General features: G+C 42.3%; 1 protein-coding gene across 1 annotated transcript in view; it reads right to left on the reverse strand.

The window, feature by feature from the left end:
* rp9 (RP9 pre-mRNA splicing factor) overlaps window positions 1-12,714 on the reverse strand; it is a 46,299-nt gene extending 33,585 nt beyond the window's left edge. The window contains exons 1-3 of the mRNA XM_079523449.1: window positions 12,348-12,714; window positions 7,089-7,119; window positions 4,731-4,860 (exon numbers count right to left, since the gene is read on the reverse strand). Of these exons, the coding sequence (XP_079379575.1) occupies window positions 4,731-4,860; window positions 7,089-7,119; window positions 12,348-12,541 (355 nt within the window). The 5' untranslated portion in view covers window positions 12,542-12,714. The remainder of the gene's footprint in view (window positions 1-4,730; window positions 4,861-7,088; window positions 7,120-12,347) is intronic.
* Between the last annotated feature and the right edge of the window lie 12,008 nt (window positions 12,715-24,722).

A 24,722-nucleotide genomic window follows, 5' to 3' on the forward strand; every position in this document is an offset into this window, starting at 1 on the left:
AATATATATATTCAAAGATTTGCACCACATTTTCACAACTTTTCAAAAATAGCAGATCTACAAGCTCATAGCGCGCCACCGAGTGGCGCACTACGAGCTTGTAGATCTGCTATTTTTCAACAGCTAAAGCATGACATAATGCTTAAAACACCAAAAAGGGGTTCCCACCCAGAATGGGTTAAAGTTATTATCGACCTTTCTCTGTCCCGGCAACACACTCTCGTGGGATCTTAGCACCAGTAACCATGGCACGCTCGAGACATCTGCTGTCGCCCTCCTTAGGAGACCATTTGTAGGATACCATCCGCCTCTGGTGCTGTGTGGTTCTCAAACCGTTTTGGCTCGGGTCACCCCTGTAAATAACTTTTTCCATCCATGGCACGCATGAATTACAGTATAACACCTATTATAATATTATACGGTACGTTAAAAATATATGTAAATCTTTCCGCCAAAGATAATGTCACTAGGAAAACTGGAGAGAACATTTGTTTCTCAATAGGACAGACTGAAAATAACTTTTATATTTGGTGTTTAGTACCACTTAACACATTTTGTGCCCAAGACGTCTGTGGACGTCTTGGGTATTACCACACGTGCATAGCCCAAGATGTCTGTGGACGTCTTTGAAAAAAAAAATAGCATTCCTATTCTAAATGGTAAAATGGTAAATGGTGCATTTATATAGCGCCTTTATCCATGGCGCTTTACATAGATTGTGCATTACATTCACCGATTCACACACATTCATACACTGATTGCGGCGGAAGCCATGCAAGGTACCAACCAGCACATCGGGAGCAATTTGGGGTTCAATGTCTTACCCAAGGACACTTCGACATGTAGACAGGAGGAGCCGGGATTCGAACCGCCGACCCATGGATCATTGGACGACCTGCTCTACCTCCTGAGCCACAGTCGCCCCATTCTGGAGGGAAACATTCACCAGAAATAGCCGATCTACAAGCTCACAGCGTGCCATACTGTACTTTTGGCGAAAAGATTTGGTATAATGTACCGGTAGGATGAAAAAGAACGCACCGAGTACAGTTAAAACTCAGATCTGTTGAGTATAGAGGGTCTTACTGGTCGTCAAACTGAAGTGACATTGATCAAATATTCTGAGGCATCCCTGGACTTGCGTCACGGCACCCTAGGGTGTCACGGCAACCTAGGGTGTCACGGCAACCTAGGGTGTCACGGCACCCTAGGGCGTCACGGCACCCACCATCAGAAACACTCATTAATTGTGCAGCACTACTAGTGCTGCACAATTCATTAAAAAATCACACCCGTGTGAACTGAGTGGTCTGATCAGCTATGTCAGTGACGTCACACACTAACCATGGTAACCATGCTCACCTGTGCACGGACACGTACACAGGTACACAAACATACAGACAAAGCTGGTTAATGGAGTGGTTTGCACCACTCAAAAATATATATAAGATTGTGATCACACACCTATGCAATGTAATTTCTACATTTGAAACATTTTAGTTTCTCTTATGTTTTTGCTACGAGGGAGAGACTTTGAGAGATGTTTAAGTCAAGCACTTTGATGTTGTCTGTCTACATTTTGAACGTAGCAACGTTCAGCAACTATAAGCTAAAGCATGGGTTCCCAAAGTGGGGTCCGGGGACCCCTGGGGGTACCTGAGGGAGCTCCAGGGGGTACCTAGCTCAATTAGAGATAGTTAGGAACCAAATGGACCCTTATGGGTCTGTAACTCAGAGAGTGTACAAATGGAACCAAATGGACCCTAACGGGTCCATTTGGTTCCATTTGTACACTCTGAGTTAAATTAACAGTGGTTTTAAAATATAAATTGGAGTACCAGAGATAGAAATGACATTAAATCGGGGGCCCGTAGCATAATGCGTGTGAAACTGGGGGGTCCATGAAATTAATATGTTTCGCAATCACTGCTAGAGCCGTAAGAATCCTCTCTTATCAGGGTCACTGGCATATGTTTTCAAATGGGGGGTCCGTGGCCTAATAAATGTTGATTTGGGGGTCTTTGACACGGAACAGTGTGGGAACCACTGAGCTAAAGACAATAAATATCCTTTGGGGAAAAAAAGAGAATCGTGATCTCAATTCCTGTGGAGGCAAAATGGAGAATCACATTTGAGCAAGACTCGTGGTGCCGGTGTTGTTTTCATCGACTAATACTATGACGAAAAATGTTCGTCGACTACCTTTTTTCACTGACAAAAACTACATAAAAACTAAATAAAAACTAAAGGTGGCCTTACACTAGCCGATTTTTTTCAATCTGAAATCTGATAGCACCACACACTACAGGATAATCGGAGCGGGGCAGAGCAAATATCAAACATTCTTGATGTTGATCGGGCCGATCCTGATCGCGCTTTGAGCGGCCCCGAGCAGATCGATTGAGTCGGGCACCCCCCGAGCGTCAAAAAATGCCCGATTATCGGCTAGTGTAAGGCCACCTTAAGCCATGATGACTAAAACTAAGACTAAATATACTGTTGATTTTGTCAGCAAATAAAAACTAGACTAAAATGTTAGTAAGGGACTAGTAGACAAGAGATCCAGTATAAGTCATTTTACCCTTGGTTGCATGCTGAAAATAGCAGATCGGCTTTTCAGCAAGCGTCATTACAACGCCATCAAGGCCCGCCAAAACACATTTTAGTCGACCAAATCAACTGTAGATTTAGTCGACTAAAATCTTGTGATATTTAGTCGACTAAAACTAGACCAACACTAAAACATTCCAGGTGACTAAAATAACTAAATGAAAGCTATTCAAGAGACTAAACGACTAAAACTAAAATAGAAATTTGCTGGCAGAAACAACACTGTGTGGTCGCAGCAACCACGGTCGTCCACATTGACACATTGAATTATGCTTTACTGTATTTCTTCGCTACTGTGTTATTGTGTTACTGTGCTATTGTGTTACTGTGCTACTGTGTTACTGTGCTATTGTGTTACTGTGTTATTGTGTTACTGTGCTATTGTGTTACTGTGCTACTGTGTTACTGTGTTATTGTGTTACTGTGCTATTGTGTTACTGTGCTACTGTGTTACTGTGCTATTGTGTTACTGTGCTATTGTGTTACTGTGCTACTGTGTTACTGTGCTATTGTGTTACTGTGCTATTGTGTTACTGTGCTATTGTGTTACTGTGCTACTGTGTTACTGTGCTATTGTGTTACTGTGCTATTGTGTTACTGTGCTATTGTGTTACTGTGCTACTGTGTTACTGTGCTATTGTGTTACTGTGCTATTGTGTTACTGTGCTAGTAGTATTGTTGTTGTGAAGTGCACAGAGACCCTTGGGGTGATGTTGCACTAAAAATACAAATCACACCCGTGTGAACCGAGTGGTGCAACTCCCCTCTCCCCCTGCCCCCCCCTCTCTCTCTCTCATTAGCAGGCAACTCTGTTTCTCTGTTTCTGGCACAACAGCGCCACTTTTGCCCCTACTGGTACTCTAAACATAGTAACAATAACATAGTCAGGGCTGCACACAACTTTTTTGGATAAAAGAGGGATGCATGAATAACTTATAGAAAAACTATATTTATTGGATAGGTGGGGACTGGTGAGTCAATGGAGGGTATTGCAACTCTAGATTCATACCATTATAAAAAAAAATCTAGAGTTGGAAATTGCAGCTAGGTCCATGTGTGGTCCAGCCCTAAATGCATATTCTAATAAAAACAACTTAATACTTCCTAAGGATAATATGAGCATCAAAGCAATATTTAGGTACTTTAAAAAAAATATATATATATTTAAATAGCCGATCTACTAGCTCACAACGTGTTGCGGAGGCTACGCGTTGTGAGCTTGCAGATCAGCTATTTGTTTAACATACACGTCGTACGGCGAAGCAGTCAGGCTTCCCTTTTGTTTTTACCGAGGCAACGTACAGTCAGACTCAGACAGTTAGACACTTCCCACTGTCGGAACTAAAACCTGTACCCGTAAAAAGTCAGTGGCCGGTGCCTATAAGCCAGACCGAATCACGACAGTGTGATTTGAGTCTGGCTTATTAGCCAGGCTACGGTGCCTAGGCTGTGAGAGACGGCATCGCACACGAGCAACTTGCTCCAGCACCCGGAAAACAAACATAAGCACAGCGGCGAATGGGAAGAGTGCAAAGCATCCCCTTTTACAACTTTTACTTTTTAGTTTGCTCCACATCTGAAACAGAGAAGCCGAACCATTTGTGTTCTCAGTAGTAAACTCCTGTCAACCGAACCGCCCTCCTCCCAGCAGCGAGCAGCATGGAAATGGATCCTCCCTCGTTTGAGTAAGGACGCGCTGTGATTGGCCACAATGGCCAGTGCACTTGTGCAAGACGTACTTTGATTGGCAGTCGGTGGGAAATGCTCTCGCTACAGATTTTACTAGTATTCTGGCCATAATAATCATTCTAGGCGGCCCCAGCAGGCGGTACGCAGAAGCACTTCCCGGCGCTTGATTGACAGCGCAGCATTTTAATTTTGACGACGCATGCGCACTGGCGTACCGACCGGTGTGCAGCCCTGAACATAGTAACATAGTCACATAGTCACATAGTAACATAGTCACATAGTAACATAGTCACATAGTCACATAGTAACATAGTCACATAGTAACATAGTCACATCGTCACATAGTAACATAGTCACATAGTCACAGACATTGCTGTTCCTTGGAGTGGTTGCACCACTCAAAAATAAACTAAACTAAACATAGTACTCACACTGCATGACCTTGACCTCCTTCCCCAGGGGCATCCACAGGCCCTTGGTGGGCGCGTGGGCCAAGAAGTCCCTGGCGTCTTCGTTCCCCGGGTCAGCGGGAATGCAGTCCTCTGGCTTCTCATCGCTCTCCTACGACGACACCGTCAAACAAAACGTCACACTTTACACTCTCTCGTCTCTCATAAGGCGAAAAATACACAATGTTGTTCAAATACTTATACAGTCCTGTTCTCTCGTATTAGCCCTAGAGTACTCTAGACTGTAAGGAGAGTAGTGGATACTGATAAAATACTTATACAGTCCTGTTCTCTCGTATTAGCCCTAGAGTACTCTAGACTGTACTAGACTGAGAGTAGTGGATACTGATAAAATAGTTTAAAACTTGCAGTTGTAGATGTGAACTTATTAACTCTTAGCCTGCCGCCATTAATTAATCCCTCGATTGCGTATTGCCATGGTTTAATCACGCGTGACACTTACTTTGAAGAGCCAAATATCCGTATCGCATTTTACTATAGAAACCATTCCGTGTGTGTTGACGAAGCTGGTGCTCGTTCTCTCGGTCGGTGGTGGAAAAAGTGGACCGCGAGTATCACAGCGCCTGCTACAGGCCGTTGAAAACGCTTGTCTGGGACAAAGCGTCCTCTGCAATGTCGCTTCTGTGAGATAAAGCCGTCTGAAAACAGAGCCGGCAATGTTAGTGGATGCGCGCGCATTTTCAAAATGGCCGCGCCCATTGTGTCAGAAGCATAACAAAGCTAACAGACGGTAGATTTCGATACGATCGTATTAAAACATGCATTAATGAATACATCGCTGTTAAAACGGCTTTTCCGTTTGTGGCAGGCTACAAGATTCTACGTTTTAAAATTCCTATGTTCCTGGCGGGTAAACGATTAAGGCTCTTGAGCCAACTGCACCACGGCCCATTTATTTAACCCATTTTGACCTGGGAACGATTCTAAAAATGTCTTCTACATCCTGAAAGTTTTCTGAAAAAGCTATGTTTATGTATTGTCGTTCTTCGATTTTTCAAAAATAGCAGACCTACAAGCTTGTAGCGCGCCACTCGGTGGCGCGCTATGAGCTTGTAGATCTGCTATTTTTCAATAGCTAAAGCATAACATAATGCTAACACCAAAAGCGGTTCCCGCCCAAAATGGGTTAACCTAAAAATGTTTCTTGTTGTTTCCAGAGACGAGCATCAAGTGTGTGTGTGACTGTGTGTGTGGATGTGTGTGTGCGTGCGCGTGTACACTGCATCTCCTCTCCTCCCTGTGAGGTCAGCTCTCCTGGCAGAGATCCTTGATCCTCCCAGAGCAGCAGAGCTCCTCTCACTAGAACTCACTTATTTATGAGGGTCTGTTTCTCATACCATGATGATGGACACATCATTTTATTCAATGTAAACCGCCCGCTTCTTTGACGAGCAAAAATAATAAAACTGCAGTCCATAACTTTTCATTATATAATATCAAAACTGTTGCTTTTCAGGATTCAAATTCAAAAGCACCACTGACGAGCTTGCGGATCTGTTACTTTTGAATGTTTTAGTGTGATGCCGTGCTGTGATGAAGTAGGACGTTAATTTACGATAAAAACACAAACAAGTTAGAATATGGAGATAAGGGGTTTCTGCCCGACAGCGACGTTAGCCTACCCAAACCGGCTAATTTTCAAATGTGACCAGATTTGACTGAGAGACTGCCATCGTGCAAATTCCAGCTTTTCACCAGAGGAGAAAAACTTTTTTTTCAAAATGAGTTAATAGCACAGGCAGACTCTTCACATACTAGAGCATGTCTGAAATAAATGTCCGAGCTGAAATCGACATGCAAATATGAAATAAATGCCCAAACATGTAGCTAGGTGTAATGTTAGAGACCACAGAAGTGAACATTTCAAGCCTGTTTTCTCAACTCGCTGTTTTCTGCAAGACATTACTCTATAAGCCATATCTACAAAACTGGTGGGTCAAACTGAACCACCAATATATCAATTTGAAGCTATGATTCCCCATGACATGAATAAACGAAAATTCAAAAAAATCCAATGGCAGTCCCTCAGTCAAATTTAGTCACAAATGGCCGAAATGTACTGTATATAGTGCTCAAGTGGCGGCAGTGGTCTCAGGGGTAGAGCGGCCAGATGGGAACCCCAGTTCTATCCCGTGCTCCCCACAGAGTTGGTTAGAGTCGACGTGTCCTTGAGCAAGACTAATTGCTCCCGTCGATGAGCAGGTTGGTGCCTTGCATGGTTTTCCCCCTCTCCGCCATCGGTGTATGAATGTGTGTGTGCGTGGCGTGTGTGCGTTTAGGCTTAATGTTAATGTCTCTTCTTCACTCCATAGTCCATACCTTTATGAGTCCAGGAGGAGGCTTCTCATAGCTGTAGGAAAATAAGACACAATATAAAATACATTAGTACACGTCATGAGTTATAATAATAATAAACCTTTATTTATATAGCACCTTTCAAAACGAGGTTACAAAGTGCTTTACAAAAAAAGAACAAATGCAGTGCACACCATAATAAACAACAGTTTACAATAATAAAAATACACATAAAGAACAGGCAATGTACAGAAATGCAGTAGGACAGGGTTCCCCAATTAATTTTCCTCGAGGGCCATATTTTGACTAGGGTACCAGGCTGGGGGCCGAGTCCACACGCACGAGGTCGAGGTCTTGCCTGAAAATTCATTTTCAGGGCAGGACCCCATTTGAAAAGGATGCCCAGTTTGACATGCATATGCTACTGACCCCCATTTAATGCCATTTATTAAATGGGGGGTCATTTGCGGCCATTTGCGGCCGCGGGCCGCCTATTGGGGAACCCTGCAGTAGGACATAAGAACAATAGGGAATGTTTAGAAAACGTTTAGGTGTTAAAAGCAGCTTTATAAAAGTGAGTTTACAATAATGTAAACGGATGTTTTCTCATGGCAATAAAGCCCTTTGAATTGAATGTAAGAATCTCAAAGAAACACAACAGGCTACAAATAACTTCACATGGATAGCCTGACTGATTGATTCGTACGATTTGTCACACACACGTTACTGCAGTGAAATTTGTTTTCCGCATTTGACCCATCTCTTGGAGCGGTGAGCTGCAGCCAAGGAGCGGTGAGCCGCAGCCAAGGAGCGGTGAGCCGCAGCCAAGGAGCGGTGAGCCGCAGCCAAGGAGCGGTGAGCCGCAGCCAAGGAGCGGTGACCCGCAGCCAAGGAGCGGTGAGCCGCAGCCAAGGAGCGGTGAGCCGCAGCCAAGGAGCGGTGAGCCGCAGCCAAGGAGCGGATGAGCTGCAGCCAAGGAGCGGTGAGCCGCAGCCAAGGAGCGGATGAGCTGCAGCCAAGGAGCGGTGAGCTGCAGCCAAGGAGCGGTGAGCCGCAGCCAAGGAGCAGTGAGCCCGCAGCTGTGTGCCGCTCGGGAATCATTTGATTAGTTGATTTGGCCCCCAAATAGACCCCTTGATGCTGAGTGCCAAGCAGGGAGGCATTGGGTCAATCAGTAAGAGCACACATGTTACCAACACAAATCTGTATGATGGAATCATGCCAGGGGTGAGCCAGAAAATAGCAGCCAGAAGAATGAGACTAGCAGGACACTGCCAAAGACACCAAGAGCTGCCAGCCAGAAAACTAGTGCTGTGGGATCCAACACACGGGCACCGGTCACGAGGACGTCCTACATTAACATATGTGGATGTACTCAAGAACGACGCAGGAGCGCAAAGCACCAACGAGCTGGCCAGATGTATGGAGAACCGGGATGACTGGAAGCAACGATGGTCTGAGGACGACCTAGAGAGAGGGTCCCATTTTTACAGTCTTTGGGATTTAACCCCTCCCAGTTTCAGGGCGGCCACTCTAACCACAAGGCCACTGTCTGATCTGTCTGATTAGATTGATTAATTCATTGATTGAATACTTTATTAACAGTTTCCAGAAAAACACACAGGAAAGTACAGTTCTATACAAAGTCTGCTAAGAGGATTTATCTAAGAAAGCCTATGGCTTGTCTCCATTGGTTGGCAAACCGGCTGCGTGCCGGATCAAAAACACATCCACAACCTTATAGGCTGGGTGCCAGGTCACATCCACAACCTGATAGGCTGGGTCCCGGGTCACATCCACAACCTGATAGGCTGGGTGCCAGGTCACAACCACAACCTGATAGGCTGGGTCCCGGGTCACATCCACAACCACAACCTGATAGGCTGGGTGCCCGATCAAAAACACATCCACAACAGTGGTCAAAAACATTGATAGTTCAAGAAAAAAGAGACTCCTCCAGGCGTTGACACTAAGGGTTGCCCACCTGCCCCTGGCACTGCTGGCAGGTAAATTTGAACTTTGGGGCAGGTGGAGTTTCATGCTTTCAGGTTGCCCGACTGCGCAAGTGCTCGTTTGAGAGCGGACGCAACCATCTATTATAAACACAACATAAGATATCTGTCTAATCACCTGAACGTGGTCAGAGCACTCTCTCTTCTGGTCTGTGGAATGTAAAATAAGAGGTGGTTCTGTTGCTAGACTTAAAAAAAAAATCATACCCGTGTGAACTGAGTGGTGTAATGTGAGGTCTTATATAGACTGATCAGCTGTGGTCTGACGTAATGTCTGACGTAATGAAATCACACCCGTGTGAACTGGGTGACCATAGCAACCATGCTCATTTTTTGGTACGAACAGACAGACAGACAAACAGACAGACAGACACGTAAACTAACAAAGCCAGTTGTAGGAGTGGTTTACACCACTCAAAAATAAATGTGTGAACCCATAGTCATATAGAAAGATAATAAAATCTGCACTCAGTCATTTTATTCTCTTTCTACATGTTCTCTTTGAATCTGCACCCAGCACACGTCTGAACCTTTAAAAGATTGCCTGAGTTGAGCGAGCCTTTAACCTTGAAGTGAACCCATAGTCATATTCATAGCTATGTAGGTATCTGGTATAAAAAAAAATAGGTATTTTATCACACAGCCCCGGAAAGTTACAAAACAATGCGTTAATTCAAATTGTATCAGTTTAAAATTAACTATTTACTTTTCGGGCAAGTGGGTCTGACACGTGGGTAAGTAGAACATGAATCATGACCTGTACTTGCCCGACGGGCAAGTGCCTCTGAGACCTTAGTGTCAACCCCTGGTCCTCCCATATATATTTATTTCAACTACGTGTTAAGTACCACATACTTGAAGTAAGTATATGGGAGCAGAACATGGTGTGCAGACTTGTTTCCATTGAGGTCCTTCATACTCAATTCATCACAAACTGTAAAGGCCTATTCATAGTCTGGATATTCGGTGGTGGGGTGACCACCGCTCCGGTGTTGAGGTGACCACCGGAGCGGTGGTGGGGTGACCCCACCGCTCCGGTGTTGAGGTGACCACCGGAGCGGTGGTGGGGTGACCACCGCTCCGGTGTTGAGGTGACCACCGGAGCGGTGGTGGGGTGACCACCGCTCCGGTGTTGAGGTGACCACCGGAGCGGTGGTCACCCCACCACCGCTCCGGTGGTCACCTCAACGCCGGAGCGGTGGTGGGGTGACCACCGCTCCGGTGTTGAGGTGACCACCGGAGCTGTAATAACGTGGTGCGGTGGTGTTGAGTAAAGGCTCATACATTATAGAGCGTCGCAGTCCCGCCCCCTACCATGGACCAGGAAATGAATCCCAATGCATTTTTCCCATAGACATTTCAAAAAGTATTTATTTAAAGACGGTTACGCCGCGGACAAAGCCAACTCGAGTCGTGACAACTCATGACAACACAAACAATATTTTGGACCAAACAAATAATTACAAAGAAGAAAAACAACAAAAAAATTGTGTTTGTCGTCATGATTTGTCACGACTCGAGTTGGCTTTGTCCGCGGCGTAAACGTCTTTAAATAAATACTTTCTGAAATGTCTATGAGGAAAATGAACGGAGAATCATTTCCTGGTCCATGGTAGGGGGCGGGACTGCGACGCTCTATAGTCTGGATTTACGGTGGTTAGGTGACCACTAGGGATGCCAAACGACTCATATTTGGCCAATCGATAAATCGAGGCCGCAAATCGACGAGTCGATCGACTTTTTTTCCTATTTATTTTCCATTCTTTTTTATTTTTGTTGTTGCTGCGCAGCAGTTGAGGAGAACGCAACTATGCATTCCTTTAAGCAACACAACTTCTGCAGCTGCATCCATATGTTTAGAATTTGCATCAATGATCAAAGCCCAATAATAAAAAATAAACTTTATTTTGTAAACAACGACACTGAAGGAGCAGCGGCGCTATCGGCTGCTATGCTATCAGCTAGTCCAAACTCTCAAGTGTCTGCAGCAGCCTGTCACAAGTCCCGTAATGAACTGATACGGGACGCACGTTGTTCCGAATTTTAATGTCGGGTCGGGGAATAAATACAGTATGAATGACGGCGGGATTTATTTGACAACGCTGTCCTGCTTTCTTCACGAGAAGAGAAGAGCGCTCACAGCTCAGAACAGAGCGGACCTGTCTTTGAGCGTGAGCAATGAGATGCGAGCCTGGGGTCTGGGGGCTCAGAGCTGCAGCCATTGGCTCATGATACGAGCACACGACCAATGGGACAAGCATTCAGTGTTGCTAAGATACCCTTCCCCTTCACCCCACACCCTTGGACGATGGCGCTCTAACTGCAGCCAGGGCATGCGCATATACTCTATGGGGCATGCATGTGAGGAGCGGCGCTGACAGGCGCAGCACAGCAGTGTCACACAGACAAACACGTACCTCTCCCATTTGGAAAACATTTGAAACAGTAAAGTTTATAACGTTTTATAATAAGCCATTACAAAAAAATAAAAAATAAAATAAAAACTAAAACATTTTCGACTCATACGTTTTTGAGTCGCGGAAGCCATGAGTCGAAAATCGAGTCGATTTTCAACTTTTTTCAACATCCCTAGTGACCACCGAACTACAACATGACGGCACGAGCCGCGGTGAAGAGCAAACCACCGCAACCGCTCCAGCCCTTCTCTCTGTTTTTTACTCACCACCGCTCAACGTTATTTCAGCTCCGGTGGTCAGCTCACCTCATCACCGGAAATCCAGACTATGAATAGGCCTTAAAAACAGAGAGAAGGGCTGGGGAGAGCGGTGGTTTGCTCTTCAGTGCTGCTCAGTGACGTCATGTTGTAGTTTTGGGTGAAGCGGTGGTCACCTCACCACCGAAAACTATGAATGACACTTTAGTATAACTTAGGAATTACTAAGTAACTTAGTTATTAATAAGTTATAATAACATTGCATTTCAGCAGCATGGTAGAATGTCAGGCATGTGTATTATTTATAATGAAACTAATACTATAACTATACATTTGACATCATTCTGACGTCTGCATAGACTCCATATTTGGGCATGCCTGACAAAGAACTCCATATATGGGCATAAAAGGGACACAGACATAATATCTGGGTGGGGAATTAATTTCCAACTTGCATCGTTCCAAGTAGGCCAGTGCCCAACGGGCACCACTCTAGTAGTAATAATAATAATAACAAAAATAAGTTAATAAATTAATAAATAAACAAGTTTTATAAGGAGTTTATAAACTAAAGTGTGGACTTGGATTTTAACTCACAACGTCTCGACGTGCTTCAGTTTCTGGACCTCCTTCTCCAGTTTCTTGGCTTGTGTCTTGAGTTTCTGCAGGTCGTGTTTGGACTCCTTGTTGTTGTTGTGTTGTTTATTCTTCTTGTGCTCTCCTCCTCTCCTCTCCTCCTCCTCCTCCTCGTCCTCATGCTCCCCTCGCCTTCGTTTCTTCCTGTCCGACATGTTCGTTGCATTTAATTGACTGTTTTCTCGTTTAAACTAGCAGTCGTTTTTAATTGTTTAATTATTCTGCTGCAGGAGGAGAAATGAATGTATCTGAGCTCTTGCTAACTATGCTAACTAACTACTAGCTTCCCTCGAGCTGCTACGTGGTCCCTCCCCCTCGCTCGTGCTGTATTTCCTGTGGGTGTGTGCCGAGTCTACTACATCCCATAGCCCAGAAAGACCGCCGTGGTTGTCAATGGAGACGCCTTGTCCAAAATGCAACACGCGCACACACACACACGCGCGCGCAAACACACACGCACACACACACACACACACACACACGCACGCACACACACAACAAGTAAATTAAGTAGACTAGTACTGCTAGTTAGTGCGTAGAAATATTGTGCTATTATACTATGTACAGAATGAAAACCCTATCTAATTCCATTTTTGCTTACGACTCTAAATGTTTTGATGAATTGAACAAGGTGGATCCTATTGTAAACAAGTGTAATGCTTATTGGGTTGTCCACTCACAGTTAACAGTCTTTGTATTGAGTTTGTGCTTGAAATATACTGTAATTCTGCAAACTGTTAATAAATATTTCAATCAATCAATATTATTACACTAATTACACTAAGAAATAAAACATTATAATAAACAAATCGAGCCAGATCTTCTCTTATGTTTGTTTCAACTGTTTCAACTTTGGCAGATCCACTGTTTCACTTGCTCAGTTCATGTAGTCTCCCATTGGCTTGTTTCACTTCTCTGGACTCTGGAGCCAATGGGAGGCAGGCCATGTTTCACGTGCCACTACTAGCCAATCACATTCTGATCGCCCCTTTGGGCAATGGGCTCTAGGGTAAGAGCCGTAAACTGACCCACCAATCCTGACCATAGATCCTGACTCACACGACACCCCAGTTAAGTGAGCCTGGGACCGAGGCTACAATACTGTAAAAACACAATTATGCAGATGATCGCCGTGGATGTAACCCAGATTAAATCACTTCCACTGTTTTTTTTTATTTTTACAGAAACCATGACATGTGGTCCAGACTGAGACCAATAAATATCTGGGGAAGGGTTGGGGAGGTGCTTTTGTGTTATGGCACGCAAATCCGTGAAGCTCTCCAACGTTTTTGGAACATTTTGAATTGATTATTTTATTTTAAAAGTTTATTTCAAAATAATCAAGTCGCAGACTCGCAGTGTATCAAAAGCATTAATTCCACAGCAAACACACTGCTCTCTTACGTTGTCAGTTGATTCTCGTTGAGGTGATCTAAAATTAACCTGAATCCGCCAGATTGCGGCAGTATACTGCCTCCAGCTGGCGGAGTCATGGTTAATCTAAAATCCCCAATGCAAATAAAAGTACATGGATTTATAGCGCCCTCTACCGATATTGACGTCAGGTGCAAAATCATTTTTACTTGTTTTATGAACAGTAGATGGCAATCTAGTCTAATCTCGGTTAAATTGTTTTTTTATGCTTAGTCCAACAAACAAAACCATGTGTAGCCAATTACAGCATTACAAATCCATAGCATTCACACTGCAACAGGTCTGCACAACAATAGCAAAATCTGTTTTTATCATGATCATCATAATAAATCAGATTTTGCTAGTGTTCACAATTAAGTGTGGGCTTGTAGATCGGCTAATTTCACACTGGGGGTTCAAAGGTACGGTAGGCCAGGTACAATGTCTTTCTGATGGCCTGTAGGCCTACTTGAATTTGATTAAGTGATATTTGAAAGATTTGTTATGACTCAATAACTGACACATTTAATAATGAGCTACCGAATGGCCTACAGTCACAATATAGAATGTGATGGTCTGTTAAGAGCTTGCATTCATCTAATTACTCTGAAACGGAAGTCATGTACTGTCATTACCATTAGTTGTGGTATGATCTCTGCCATAGACAAAATTACAGTTATCGTTCTTGGTGTGGAGGGACGGGCCTCTACACTTTACATCACACTTGTCATTGTGTAAAATGATCGAAAACACAGCATGAGCACCTCTTAGGGCCAGGCTAATCTCTGGGACCGTTGGCTTGATCGCAGCCATACTCTGCACACACACTCCCTGAATTCCAAAGCTGAACCTCTGTCCCAAGGTTTTCACATTGGCCAGGAGGCCGCTTTGTGCAAAAAATATTTTTGGACAGTACACAGATTTTGTCCAAACATCGCGCAAATTGGCAGTGGCGTGCACAGACATTTAGAGGGGCAGGTGCTCAAGTTATGTTATGTTATGCTTTAGCTATTGAAAAATAGCAGATCTACAAGCTCATAGCGCGCCACCGAGTGGCGCGCTACGAGCTTGTAGGTCTGCTATTTTTGAAAAATCAAAAAAAAAAAGTAAAAAAAAAGGTTTTTCTTTTTTTTCTTTTTCAAAAGGGCACATTGCCAAAAGGGCAGGGGGTGCTCTAGCACCCCCTAGTGTCTATCTGTGCACGCCACTGCAAATTGGTACACAGTCTCTCTAGAGCCAACAAAACTGGCCTTTCAGATATTTCAGACTCCATCCTGATTGGCTAAGATTGGCTTCCAAAGTTCGCAGGAGTGCTCAGTTTCAAACAAAATGCTGCAAATCATGAACACATCGTGTGATTTCCGTGAAATTGTGCACGCACATTCCCACTAGGCCCAGGAAGAAATGCTGCTTGAACATTTTCAACTCAGTCTCATGGTGGCGCTATAACTAGCCGATTAGTGTTTTTACCTCTAACGGCACGGATCTGTGTATAACTTTGTATGCCAACTCCCTAGAGGCCAAGGAAAAACCTTTAGGCCTACCTGGAAAATTTCACATCTGCTCTTTATAGCGCCACCAGGAGGCCGACATATGTAAAACACATTTTCTAATATTACTCCTTCAGATCAAAATTTCACGCAAATCGGTACACATGCTCTCCATAGTCATGTGATCAAGACGGGTTTTGTTTGATTTCTCATAATCCACCCTGATTGGATACGATTGGCTTCTAAACCTTTTAGGAGTAGCCCACTTTGTATCCGTTTTGTTCCATTCTCACAACTACTCAACACAGCGTCCAAAAACTGTGCATGCATATTCCCACTAGGCTGAGGAAGAAATGCCACTTGAAAGTTTTCAAATCAGCCTCATGGTGGACAACAGGCCAAGCCGCGTCACACACACACACACACACACACACACACACACACACACACACACACACACACACACACACACACACACACACACACACACACACACACACACACACACATGTTTATATTACTACTAAACATTTTGCCACACATCACACACACTCCTATCCTCCTGGTGGAGACCTGTTCCCAGAAGGGCACTTCTCATTTTCTTCTCCCCCCCCCCCCCCCCCCCCCCTCTTACAGTCCATTGTTCCCCAGCTTCAGCTTGGGCTGAGCCCAATTGGCAGGGCTGTTGCGGGCTGGGTCGGCGAGTCGTTTGGTATTCATAGTAACCAATTGAACACACAAAGAGTCTGAAAAGGTTTGGGAAATCAGAAGTGGACAAACCCGTTTCAACAAACCCTACCAATAGTCATTAAGACATGCAAATCCCTCCTTCAAAACTGCTCTCAAAAGGAAATTCGAAACTGGCCCCCGTAAAATCTGAATCCCTCACCCACCCCCTTTCCCCCCTCACTGTATATGTTTCTTTTCCCTTTTTAACTCCTATGATGATTTCCTGTTTTGAATGGTTGTGTATATTCGTACGTCTCTTAATGTTTTGATGAATTGAAAATGGTGGTGTAAACAAGTGTAATTCTTTATGGTGTCGTCCACTAAGTTAGTATTGTGTTTAGTTTAGTATGTTGTACTTGAAATGTACTGTAATTCTGCAAAATAAAAAATAAATCAATCAATCGATCAGATTGACCAGTTGGTCTTGATGGACTATCGAGTCGGTTCATGGACTCAGACCTTTAACAGCCACATTAGCACCATCAAAGTCAGATTAAATGTTTATAACCAAATAGGATCTAGAAACACTTGGCTGTGTATTAATCTTCAGTAGGCTTGACAACTGTAACAGAGTCTGATGACTGCAGTTCACTCAGAACGCTGAATATCTTCAGAAATACAATGAAAGTTGAATATTGATCAGTTCTTAAATCTTAACACTGGATGTGTCAAATAATCAAATTTCAAAATACTACTGTTGGTCTATAAATCATGGTTTGGGGCCTCTGATCTTGTGTTATCATCCACCATTCATACCTCTGGTAATTTGGGAAAACCTTGCTTTATGAACCTAAAATAAAAACATAACATTCAGTTTAATGTGTAACATATCTGGAACAAACTCCCTGAAAATTGCAACTCTGTTATTTTAAATCACAGCTAAACCACGCATGCATGTTTGCTGCTGCCTTAATTGAGATGGTGTAATTATTATTCTACACTGACATTTAATATAATTTATTTAACTTATTTCATTCATTTCCGTTTGATTGTTTTTGTTCTTGTACTATTGCCTTTGCTCTGTGTCCTGAATATGTGATTTCTATTATGGCAAAAATGTTCAAATCCAGGGTAGAATAGGAAAGTTACACAGTGCAGCTTTAACTTTATATTTTTACTGAATCTAATTGCACTTTTATGATTTCATATTTTCTTTTCTTAATGTTTTACATAAAACACATTGAATTGTCTTGTTGTTGTGAGCAGTGGTTGGCCAGTTGTGTTCTATTGTTGGTGTGTCACGCCCCCCCTCACTCTGATTGGATGATCAGGGCCCTCTGTTAGTATTTAACAAGAGTTTGTTCTGCCTGGTATCACTTTAACTCTGGTAGTTGTTAAGAGCTGAACTTCTCCTTTCTGCACCAGCTGACTTTTGCTCTATTTAAAAGTAAATTTGGGCAGGTTTTGAGTTATGGCATTACTACAAACATTGAAGTCCTTGGTCAACCAGAGACTATCTGCTGCTGCTGAAGAGATATTTGGGGTCGTTGGAAGAATTCTAACAGAGTACGAGGATGAAGCTTTCCACATCAAGCAAGAAACTGACCGCCAACGCAGACTACTGGATATGGTTTTACAACCAATCGTCAAACTACACAGAGCAGGTTTGTAAAACCTTTACAGAGAGAGAGACCATTGCTGTTTAATTTCTTAGTTGAGTGCAATTTCACCATAATTTCTTAAACAGCATTGGTGACTATTTGGAATGGTTGTGATAGCAATAGGATGGTACCACCTATTCTGTGTTAGCCGATACCGAATACCGATACCAGAGAATGATATATATGCCTAGATTAATAAAAAAAAGAAAAAAACATCTTATTTTGAAGTCCCCCGACCGGGAATAGTGTTTATAGCTATCTAGCTAGTACTAGCTATATATCTTGTGTTGTGTTATAGCAGACTCCTCACTCATATATGTGCACAGTTTGTGAAATAAAGGTATAGGGGAAAGGATAGGTGCTTGAAAAACAGTTTGTACTCGCTCTGGAGTGTCTGTCATAACAATGAATGATGAGGCAAGATATAGAGTCCAACCGTTTTACTGGGGGTTAAGGTGGTAGCATGGACAGCATACAGATGCACAGGTATTGTGTGAGTGGGTATGTGTGTATGTGTGTGTGTGGTTTCTGTGAATAAACCCAGAAAGAATAAATGTCAGCTCTGTAGCGGCCACTGTAGCAGCTGTTGGCAATTATTGGCAATAATTAACTCGCGGATGCAGAGCACCCACAAATGTAAAGAGGGGAATATTTAGAGACATTAAACATACATTCCAAACTGTAAACTGTAAACAATACACAACCCAGGTAATACTATGGAACAATCCAGGCAGGTAAACTAGGCTACAATGTCAGAAAATAACAGAAGACAGCCTAAATAGTGTCATGTCAAGCGTCAAGATCAGCACATGAGCACACTGACCGGGTAACAGTTTGGGCAACTCGATAGCAAACTCCACATGCCCCAACATTTTATTTACTTGCCATAGTGTCAACCCCTTACCCCTGTTACGGATCGGTGGTTAGACTGGCATATTTGCCGATACCGATATGAACCGATATGACCAAATAAGGGCCGATACCGATACAGTATCTGGACATCTCTACCAATTACATTTGAGAAACAGGGAGTGTCTTGTTTTAGAAATGAAGCATTGTTGAGGTAAGAAACAATCATTTGAAGTTAGGACAGATATGGAACTAAAGCAGAAGTTCCCTCCAACCACAACTACATAACTTGGTTGACGACTCCAACTCTTGACTAATACATTAGGCTACAAAGACATGATGGAATGTAGGTCATGTTCAAACATGCAATAATGGGTTTCTCTTTTATATATTCTGTCTAGACGCCATACACCTCCTGGTGTGTAAAGAGGAGGTATTTCCTGAGCAGCAGGAGAGAACATCCAGTCTGGTCCAAGAGGAACCAGAGTCTCTACAGATTAAAGACGAACATGATGATCTACTTCAAAGATCAGAGGAGGATGGTGGATCAACAGAGACATTACTATCAGTGAAACATGAACATGATGAAAACATACAAACAGAACGTGTAGCCAGCACCTCATCTCAACACATGGAAACACAAGCTGATGTAGTGGACTGTGGAACATCACAACCAACTAGTGATGATCAGCTCATCTCTTCACAATGTTCTGAATCTGACATCACTGAAGACAGTGATGAGTGGAATGAGACCATGGATGACCAGTCAGGTTTAAACACACTGAGATCACACAATACACAACAAATGGGAGGAAATAGTTTGTCTTTGAGCAACAAGCTGCTCCATGACCTCAAATCACCAAAACAAAGTCACTCCACAGGGAGTCACATAGGTACGAAACGTTTTAGTTGTGCAGATTGTGGCAAAATGTTTAATCGCAAGGTATGTCTGGAGAGGCACACAATGATTCATTCAGGGGAAAAGCCATTTGCTTGCACAGTGTGCGGCACATGCTTTAGTCAAAAGGGTAGTCTAAAAATACACACGATTACTCACACAGGGGAAAAGCCCTTTACATGTACAGTTTGTGGCAAAGGATGTAGTCAAATGAGTGATCTTAAAAGACACATGATGATTCATACAGGGGAAAAACCCTTTACGTGTACAGTTTGTGGCACCGGCTTTCATTTCAAATGTAATCTAAAATCACACATGAGGACTCATACAGGGGAAAAGCCATTTATGTGTATAGTTTGTGGCAAGGGCTGTAGTCAAATGAGTTGTCTAAAATCACATATGATGACTCACACAGGGGAAAAGCCCTTTACGTGTACAGTTTGTGGCAAGGGCTGTAGTCAAAAGAGTAATCTAAAATTACACATGAGGACACATACAGGGGAAAATCCCTTTACGTGTACAGTTTGTGGCAAAGGATGTAGTCAAATGAGTCGTCTAAAATCACATATGATGACTCACACAGGGGAAAAGCCCTTTACGTGTACAGTTTGTAAAAAAGGCTTTGGTCGGATTGATATTCTAAAAACACACATAAAGACACATGCATCGGAAAAACCTGTTAAAATATTTTTACCATTTGTTTAGATGCTTTGGAGTATTACGTCTTACTCTTCATATAATGCATTGTACACATGAGGACACATTCAGGGGAAAGTCCCTTTACATGTACAGTTTGTGGCAAGGGCTGTGGTCATAATGGGGATTTAAAAGCACACATGATGACCCATGGCAAAGGCTGCACTAATAATGGGAATTTAAATGTACACATGAGGACTCATACAGGGGAAAGGCCCTTTACATGTACAGTTTGTGGCAAGGGCTGTAGTCAAACGGGTGATCTAAAATGACACATGAGGACTCATACAGGGGAAAAAACATTTGCATGTACAGTTTGTGAAAAAGGCTTTACAATTTACAATTACAATCTAAAAACACACATGCAGACGTGTCATAAAGGGGAAAAGCTGTTAAATAATGAGTGTTTTCAAATAAGGCATTATGTTGACACTTAATGTCAATTATCAGCAGTTTAGCTAAATATATTAAACATTATGGATTATAATTTTTTTTAATCGATTTTCAACTTGGATAATGCTGATACTGATAGGCCTATACTAATATGAGAAGCAGTGTTTGCCCACATTTGTCATATTCATGCACTAGTGGTACAATTGAAACTGTAGTATGTTTTCATCATAGCCTAGAATGCATTGTAACTGCAAATATTTACTCTGTAAAAAACACTGTCTGTAATGTCTTCTTTTTCAAATAAAGGTTTGACAGTTAAAGAACCTTTATGTGTGTTCATTACAGAAAGCTCATCCACATGTGTTTCACCTCCTTAAGTATGGACATCTTGTGCTGTGAACAATAGTGAAAAGAACGGTATTGTCACAATAAACAGTATTGCTACATTAAATATACCACAGGGAACCGTTCTGTCACCCTTCCTGTTTACCATCTTCATCTTCTGACTTCAGCTACAACTCCGGAACATGCCATCTCCAGAAATTCTCCAACGATAACGATATGGTTATAATACACAAAAGCATGCAGGCACAGCAAAGTTGGAAAAAGAGTTAACATGCACTAACCCCAATTACCAGCCTACGCCCGTGACAAACCCATAATGAGTCTAAAGACGTCTAGAAAATAAATCCTCAATCATCTACGTGGGTGACTTGCAGTTGTTGAAAACAAAATGTATTACTTTTAACTGAATTCCCTTTTGTCAGAGTGAAATTCTCTGACAATGTCTGTGTGCCTCATGAGGCTTCTACGAGTAGTAAATGTGACATTTTTGGGTTCTCACATACAGTAGGCTATACTGTATGAAATGGATATACATTTAACCCATTCCAGACGGGAACCCCTTTGTGTTTTAAGCATTACGTTATACTTTAGCTAGTGAAAAATAGCAGATCTGCAAGCTCATAGTGCAGCACTGAAATAGTTTGAAAACCACTGATATAGAAACATAGGTTTAAATGGGGTAATAAAGTACACTATGAATAAAATAGACATTTGATTCCACACAAGAAGTAACAAGCAAAATGTTTTATTTGTAAAAACAGACTGAACTTATTTGTAAAAACAGAATGAACATTAGTAAAAACAAGACACATGTACAAATTTACATCTAGCACCTAGCCTCCTACAACAGCAGGAAGCAGCATAACAACAAAAACATGATGCTAGACAAAAAATAAGAGTGCAAACATTGGGAGAAAAAAAAGGATGTGCAAATGTACCAACTACGTTATTAAAAAAGTGATAAAAGTGAGTGCAGTATAAGGTGTGGGGGGTTGCCACACGAGGACCTGGAGTTCCAGGTGGGGTTGGTTCTGGGCTCCCATCCTCCACAATGCTGCTGTCCGCATCAGATTCTGCCTAGAAGGAGAAGAGAGTTGAGAATGTTTATTGTAATGTCATAGTATGTTTGTGTGTCACAATACACAATACCAATTAAGACTGCATAAAATAGCCATAAACCAACTAAATAAAACATCTTACCATCATGTCGCCATCAACCGGAAAATTTGTCGAGGTCACTCGATGCTTTATAAAGACTTTCAGCCAATCTAAATCTATAAGGATTTGCGGTTCCTCTGCGATACTCGCTCCTGCGCCACTCCGTTTCGACTCATTAAAACTTTTACATTTTCTTGTGAATCTGTCTCGGAGGCTTCTCCGAGACAGATCTCATTTTCTTCTCCCCCCTCCATTTTTCTTCTCCCCCCCCTCTTACAGTCCATTGTTCCCCAGCTTCAGCTTGGGCTGAGCCCAATTGGCAGGGCTGTTGCGGGCTGGGTCGGCGAGTCGTTTGGTATTCATAGTAACCAATTGAACACACTCAAAGAGTCTGAAAAGGTTTGGGAGTGGACAAACCCGTTTCAACAAACCCTACCAATAGTCATTAAGACATGCAAATCCCTTGACTCCTTCAAAACTGCTCTCAAAAGGAAATTTGAAACTGGCCCCCGTAAAATCTGAATCCCTCACCCACCCCCTTTCCCCCCTCACTGTATGTTTCTTTTCCCTTTTTAACTCCTATGATGATTTCCTGTTTTGAATGGATGTGTATATTCGTACGTCTCTTAATGTTTTGATGAATTGAAAATGGTGGTGTAAACAAGTGTAATGCTTTATGGTGTCGTCCACTAAGTTAGTATTGTGTTTAGTTTTGTATGTTGTACTTGAAATGTACTGTAATTCTGCAAACTGTTAATAAATCAATCAATCGATCAGATTGACCAGTTGGTCTTGATGGACTATCGAGTCGGTTCATGGACTCAGACCTTTAAGAGCCACATTAGCACCATCAAAGTCAGATTCAATGTTTATAACCAAACAGGATCTAGAAACACTTGGCTGTGTACTAATCTTCAGTAGGCTTGACAACTGTAACAGAGTCTGATGAATGCAGTTCACTCAGAACGCTGAATATCTTCAGAAATACAAAGATCAGTTCTTAAATCTTAACACTGGATGTGTCAAATAACCAAATTTCAAAATACTACTGTTGGTCTATAAAGCATTGTTTGGGGCCTCTGATCTTGTGTTATCATCCACCATTCATACCTCTGGTCATTTGGGAAAGGTTTGCTTTATGAACCTAAAATAAAAATAGCATTCAGTTTAATGTGTAACATATCTGGAACAAACTCCCTGAAAATTGCAGCTCTGCAACAACTCTGTTATTTTAAATCACAGCTAAACCACGCATGCATGTTTGCTGCTGCCTTAATTGAGATGGTGTAATTATTATTCTACACTGACATTTAATATAATTTATTTAACGTATTTCATTCATTTCCGTTTGATTGTTTTTGTTCTTGTACTATTGCCTACTGCTCTGTGTCCTGAATATGGGATTTATATTATGGCAAAAATGTTCAAATCCAGGGTAGAATAGGAAAGTTACACAGTGCAGCTTTAACTTTATATTTTTACTGAATCTAATTGCACTTTTATGATTTCATATTTTCTTTTCTTAATGTTTTACATAAAACACATTGAATTGTCTTGTTGTTGTGAGCAGTGGTTGGCCAGTTGTGTTCTATTGTTGGTGTGTCACGCCCCCCTCACTCTGATTGGATGATCAGGGCCCTCTGTTAGTATTTAACAAGAGTTTGTTCTGCCTGGTATCACTTTAACTCTGGTAGTTGTTAAGAGCTGAACTTCTCCTTTCTGCACCAGCTGATTTTTGCTCTATTTAAAAGTAAATTTGGGCAGGTTTTGAGTTATGGCATTACTACAAACATTGAAGTCCTTGGTCAACCAGAGACTATCTGCTGCTGCTGAAGAGATATTTGGGGTCGTTGGAAGAATTCTAACAGAGTACGAGGATGAAGCTTTCCACATCAAGCAAGAAACTGACCGCCAACGCACACTACTGGATATGGTTTTACAACCAATCGTCAAACTACACAGAGCAGGTTGGTAAAACCTTTACAGAGAGAGAGACCATTGCTGTTTAATTTCTTAGTTAAGTGCAATTTCACCATAATTTCTTAAACAGCATTGGTGACTATTTGGAATGGTTGTGATAGCAATAGGATGGTACCACCTATTCTGTGTTAGCCGATACCGATACCGAATACCGATACCAGAGAATGATATATATGCCTAGATTAATAAAAAAAATAAAAAAACATCTTATTTTGCGTGTACAGTTTGTGGCAAAGGATGTAGTCAAATGAGTCGTCTAAAATCACATATGATGACTCACACAGGGGAAAAGCCCTTTACGTGTACAGTTTGTAAAAAAGGCTTTGGTCGGATTGATATTCTAAAAACACACATAAAGACACATGCATCGGAAAAACCTGTTAAATGATTTTTACCATTTGTTTAGATTCTTTGGAGTATTACGTCTTACTCTTCATATAATGCATTGTACACATGAGGACACATTCAGGGGAAAGTCCCTTTACATGTACAGTTTGTGGCAAGGTCTGTAGTCAAAAGGGTGATCTAAAACGACACATGATGACTCACACAGGGGAAAAGCCCTTTACGTGTACAGTTTGTGTCAAGGGCTGTGGTCATAATGGGGATTTAAAAGCACACATGATGACCCATACAGGGGAAAAACCTTTTATGTGTACCGTTTGTGGCAAAGGCTGCACTAATAATGGGAATTTAAATGTACACATGAGGACTCATACAGGGGAAAGGCCCTTTACATGTACAGTTTGTGGCAAGGGCTGTAGTCAAACGGGTGATCTAAAAT

This window comes from Electrona antarctica (genome assembly GCF_951216825.1).
Source record: "Electrona antarctica genome assembly, chromosome: 15".
NCBI classification, from domain to species: domain Eukaryota; kingdom Metazoa; phylum Chordata; class Actinopteri; order Myctophiformes; family Myctophidae; genus Electrona; species Electrona antarctica.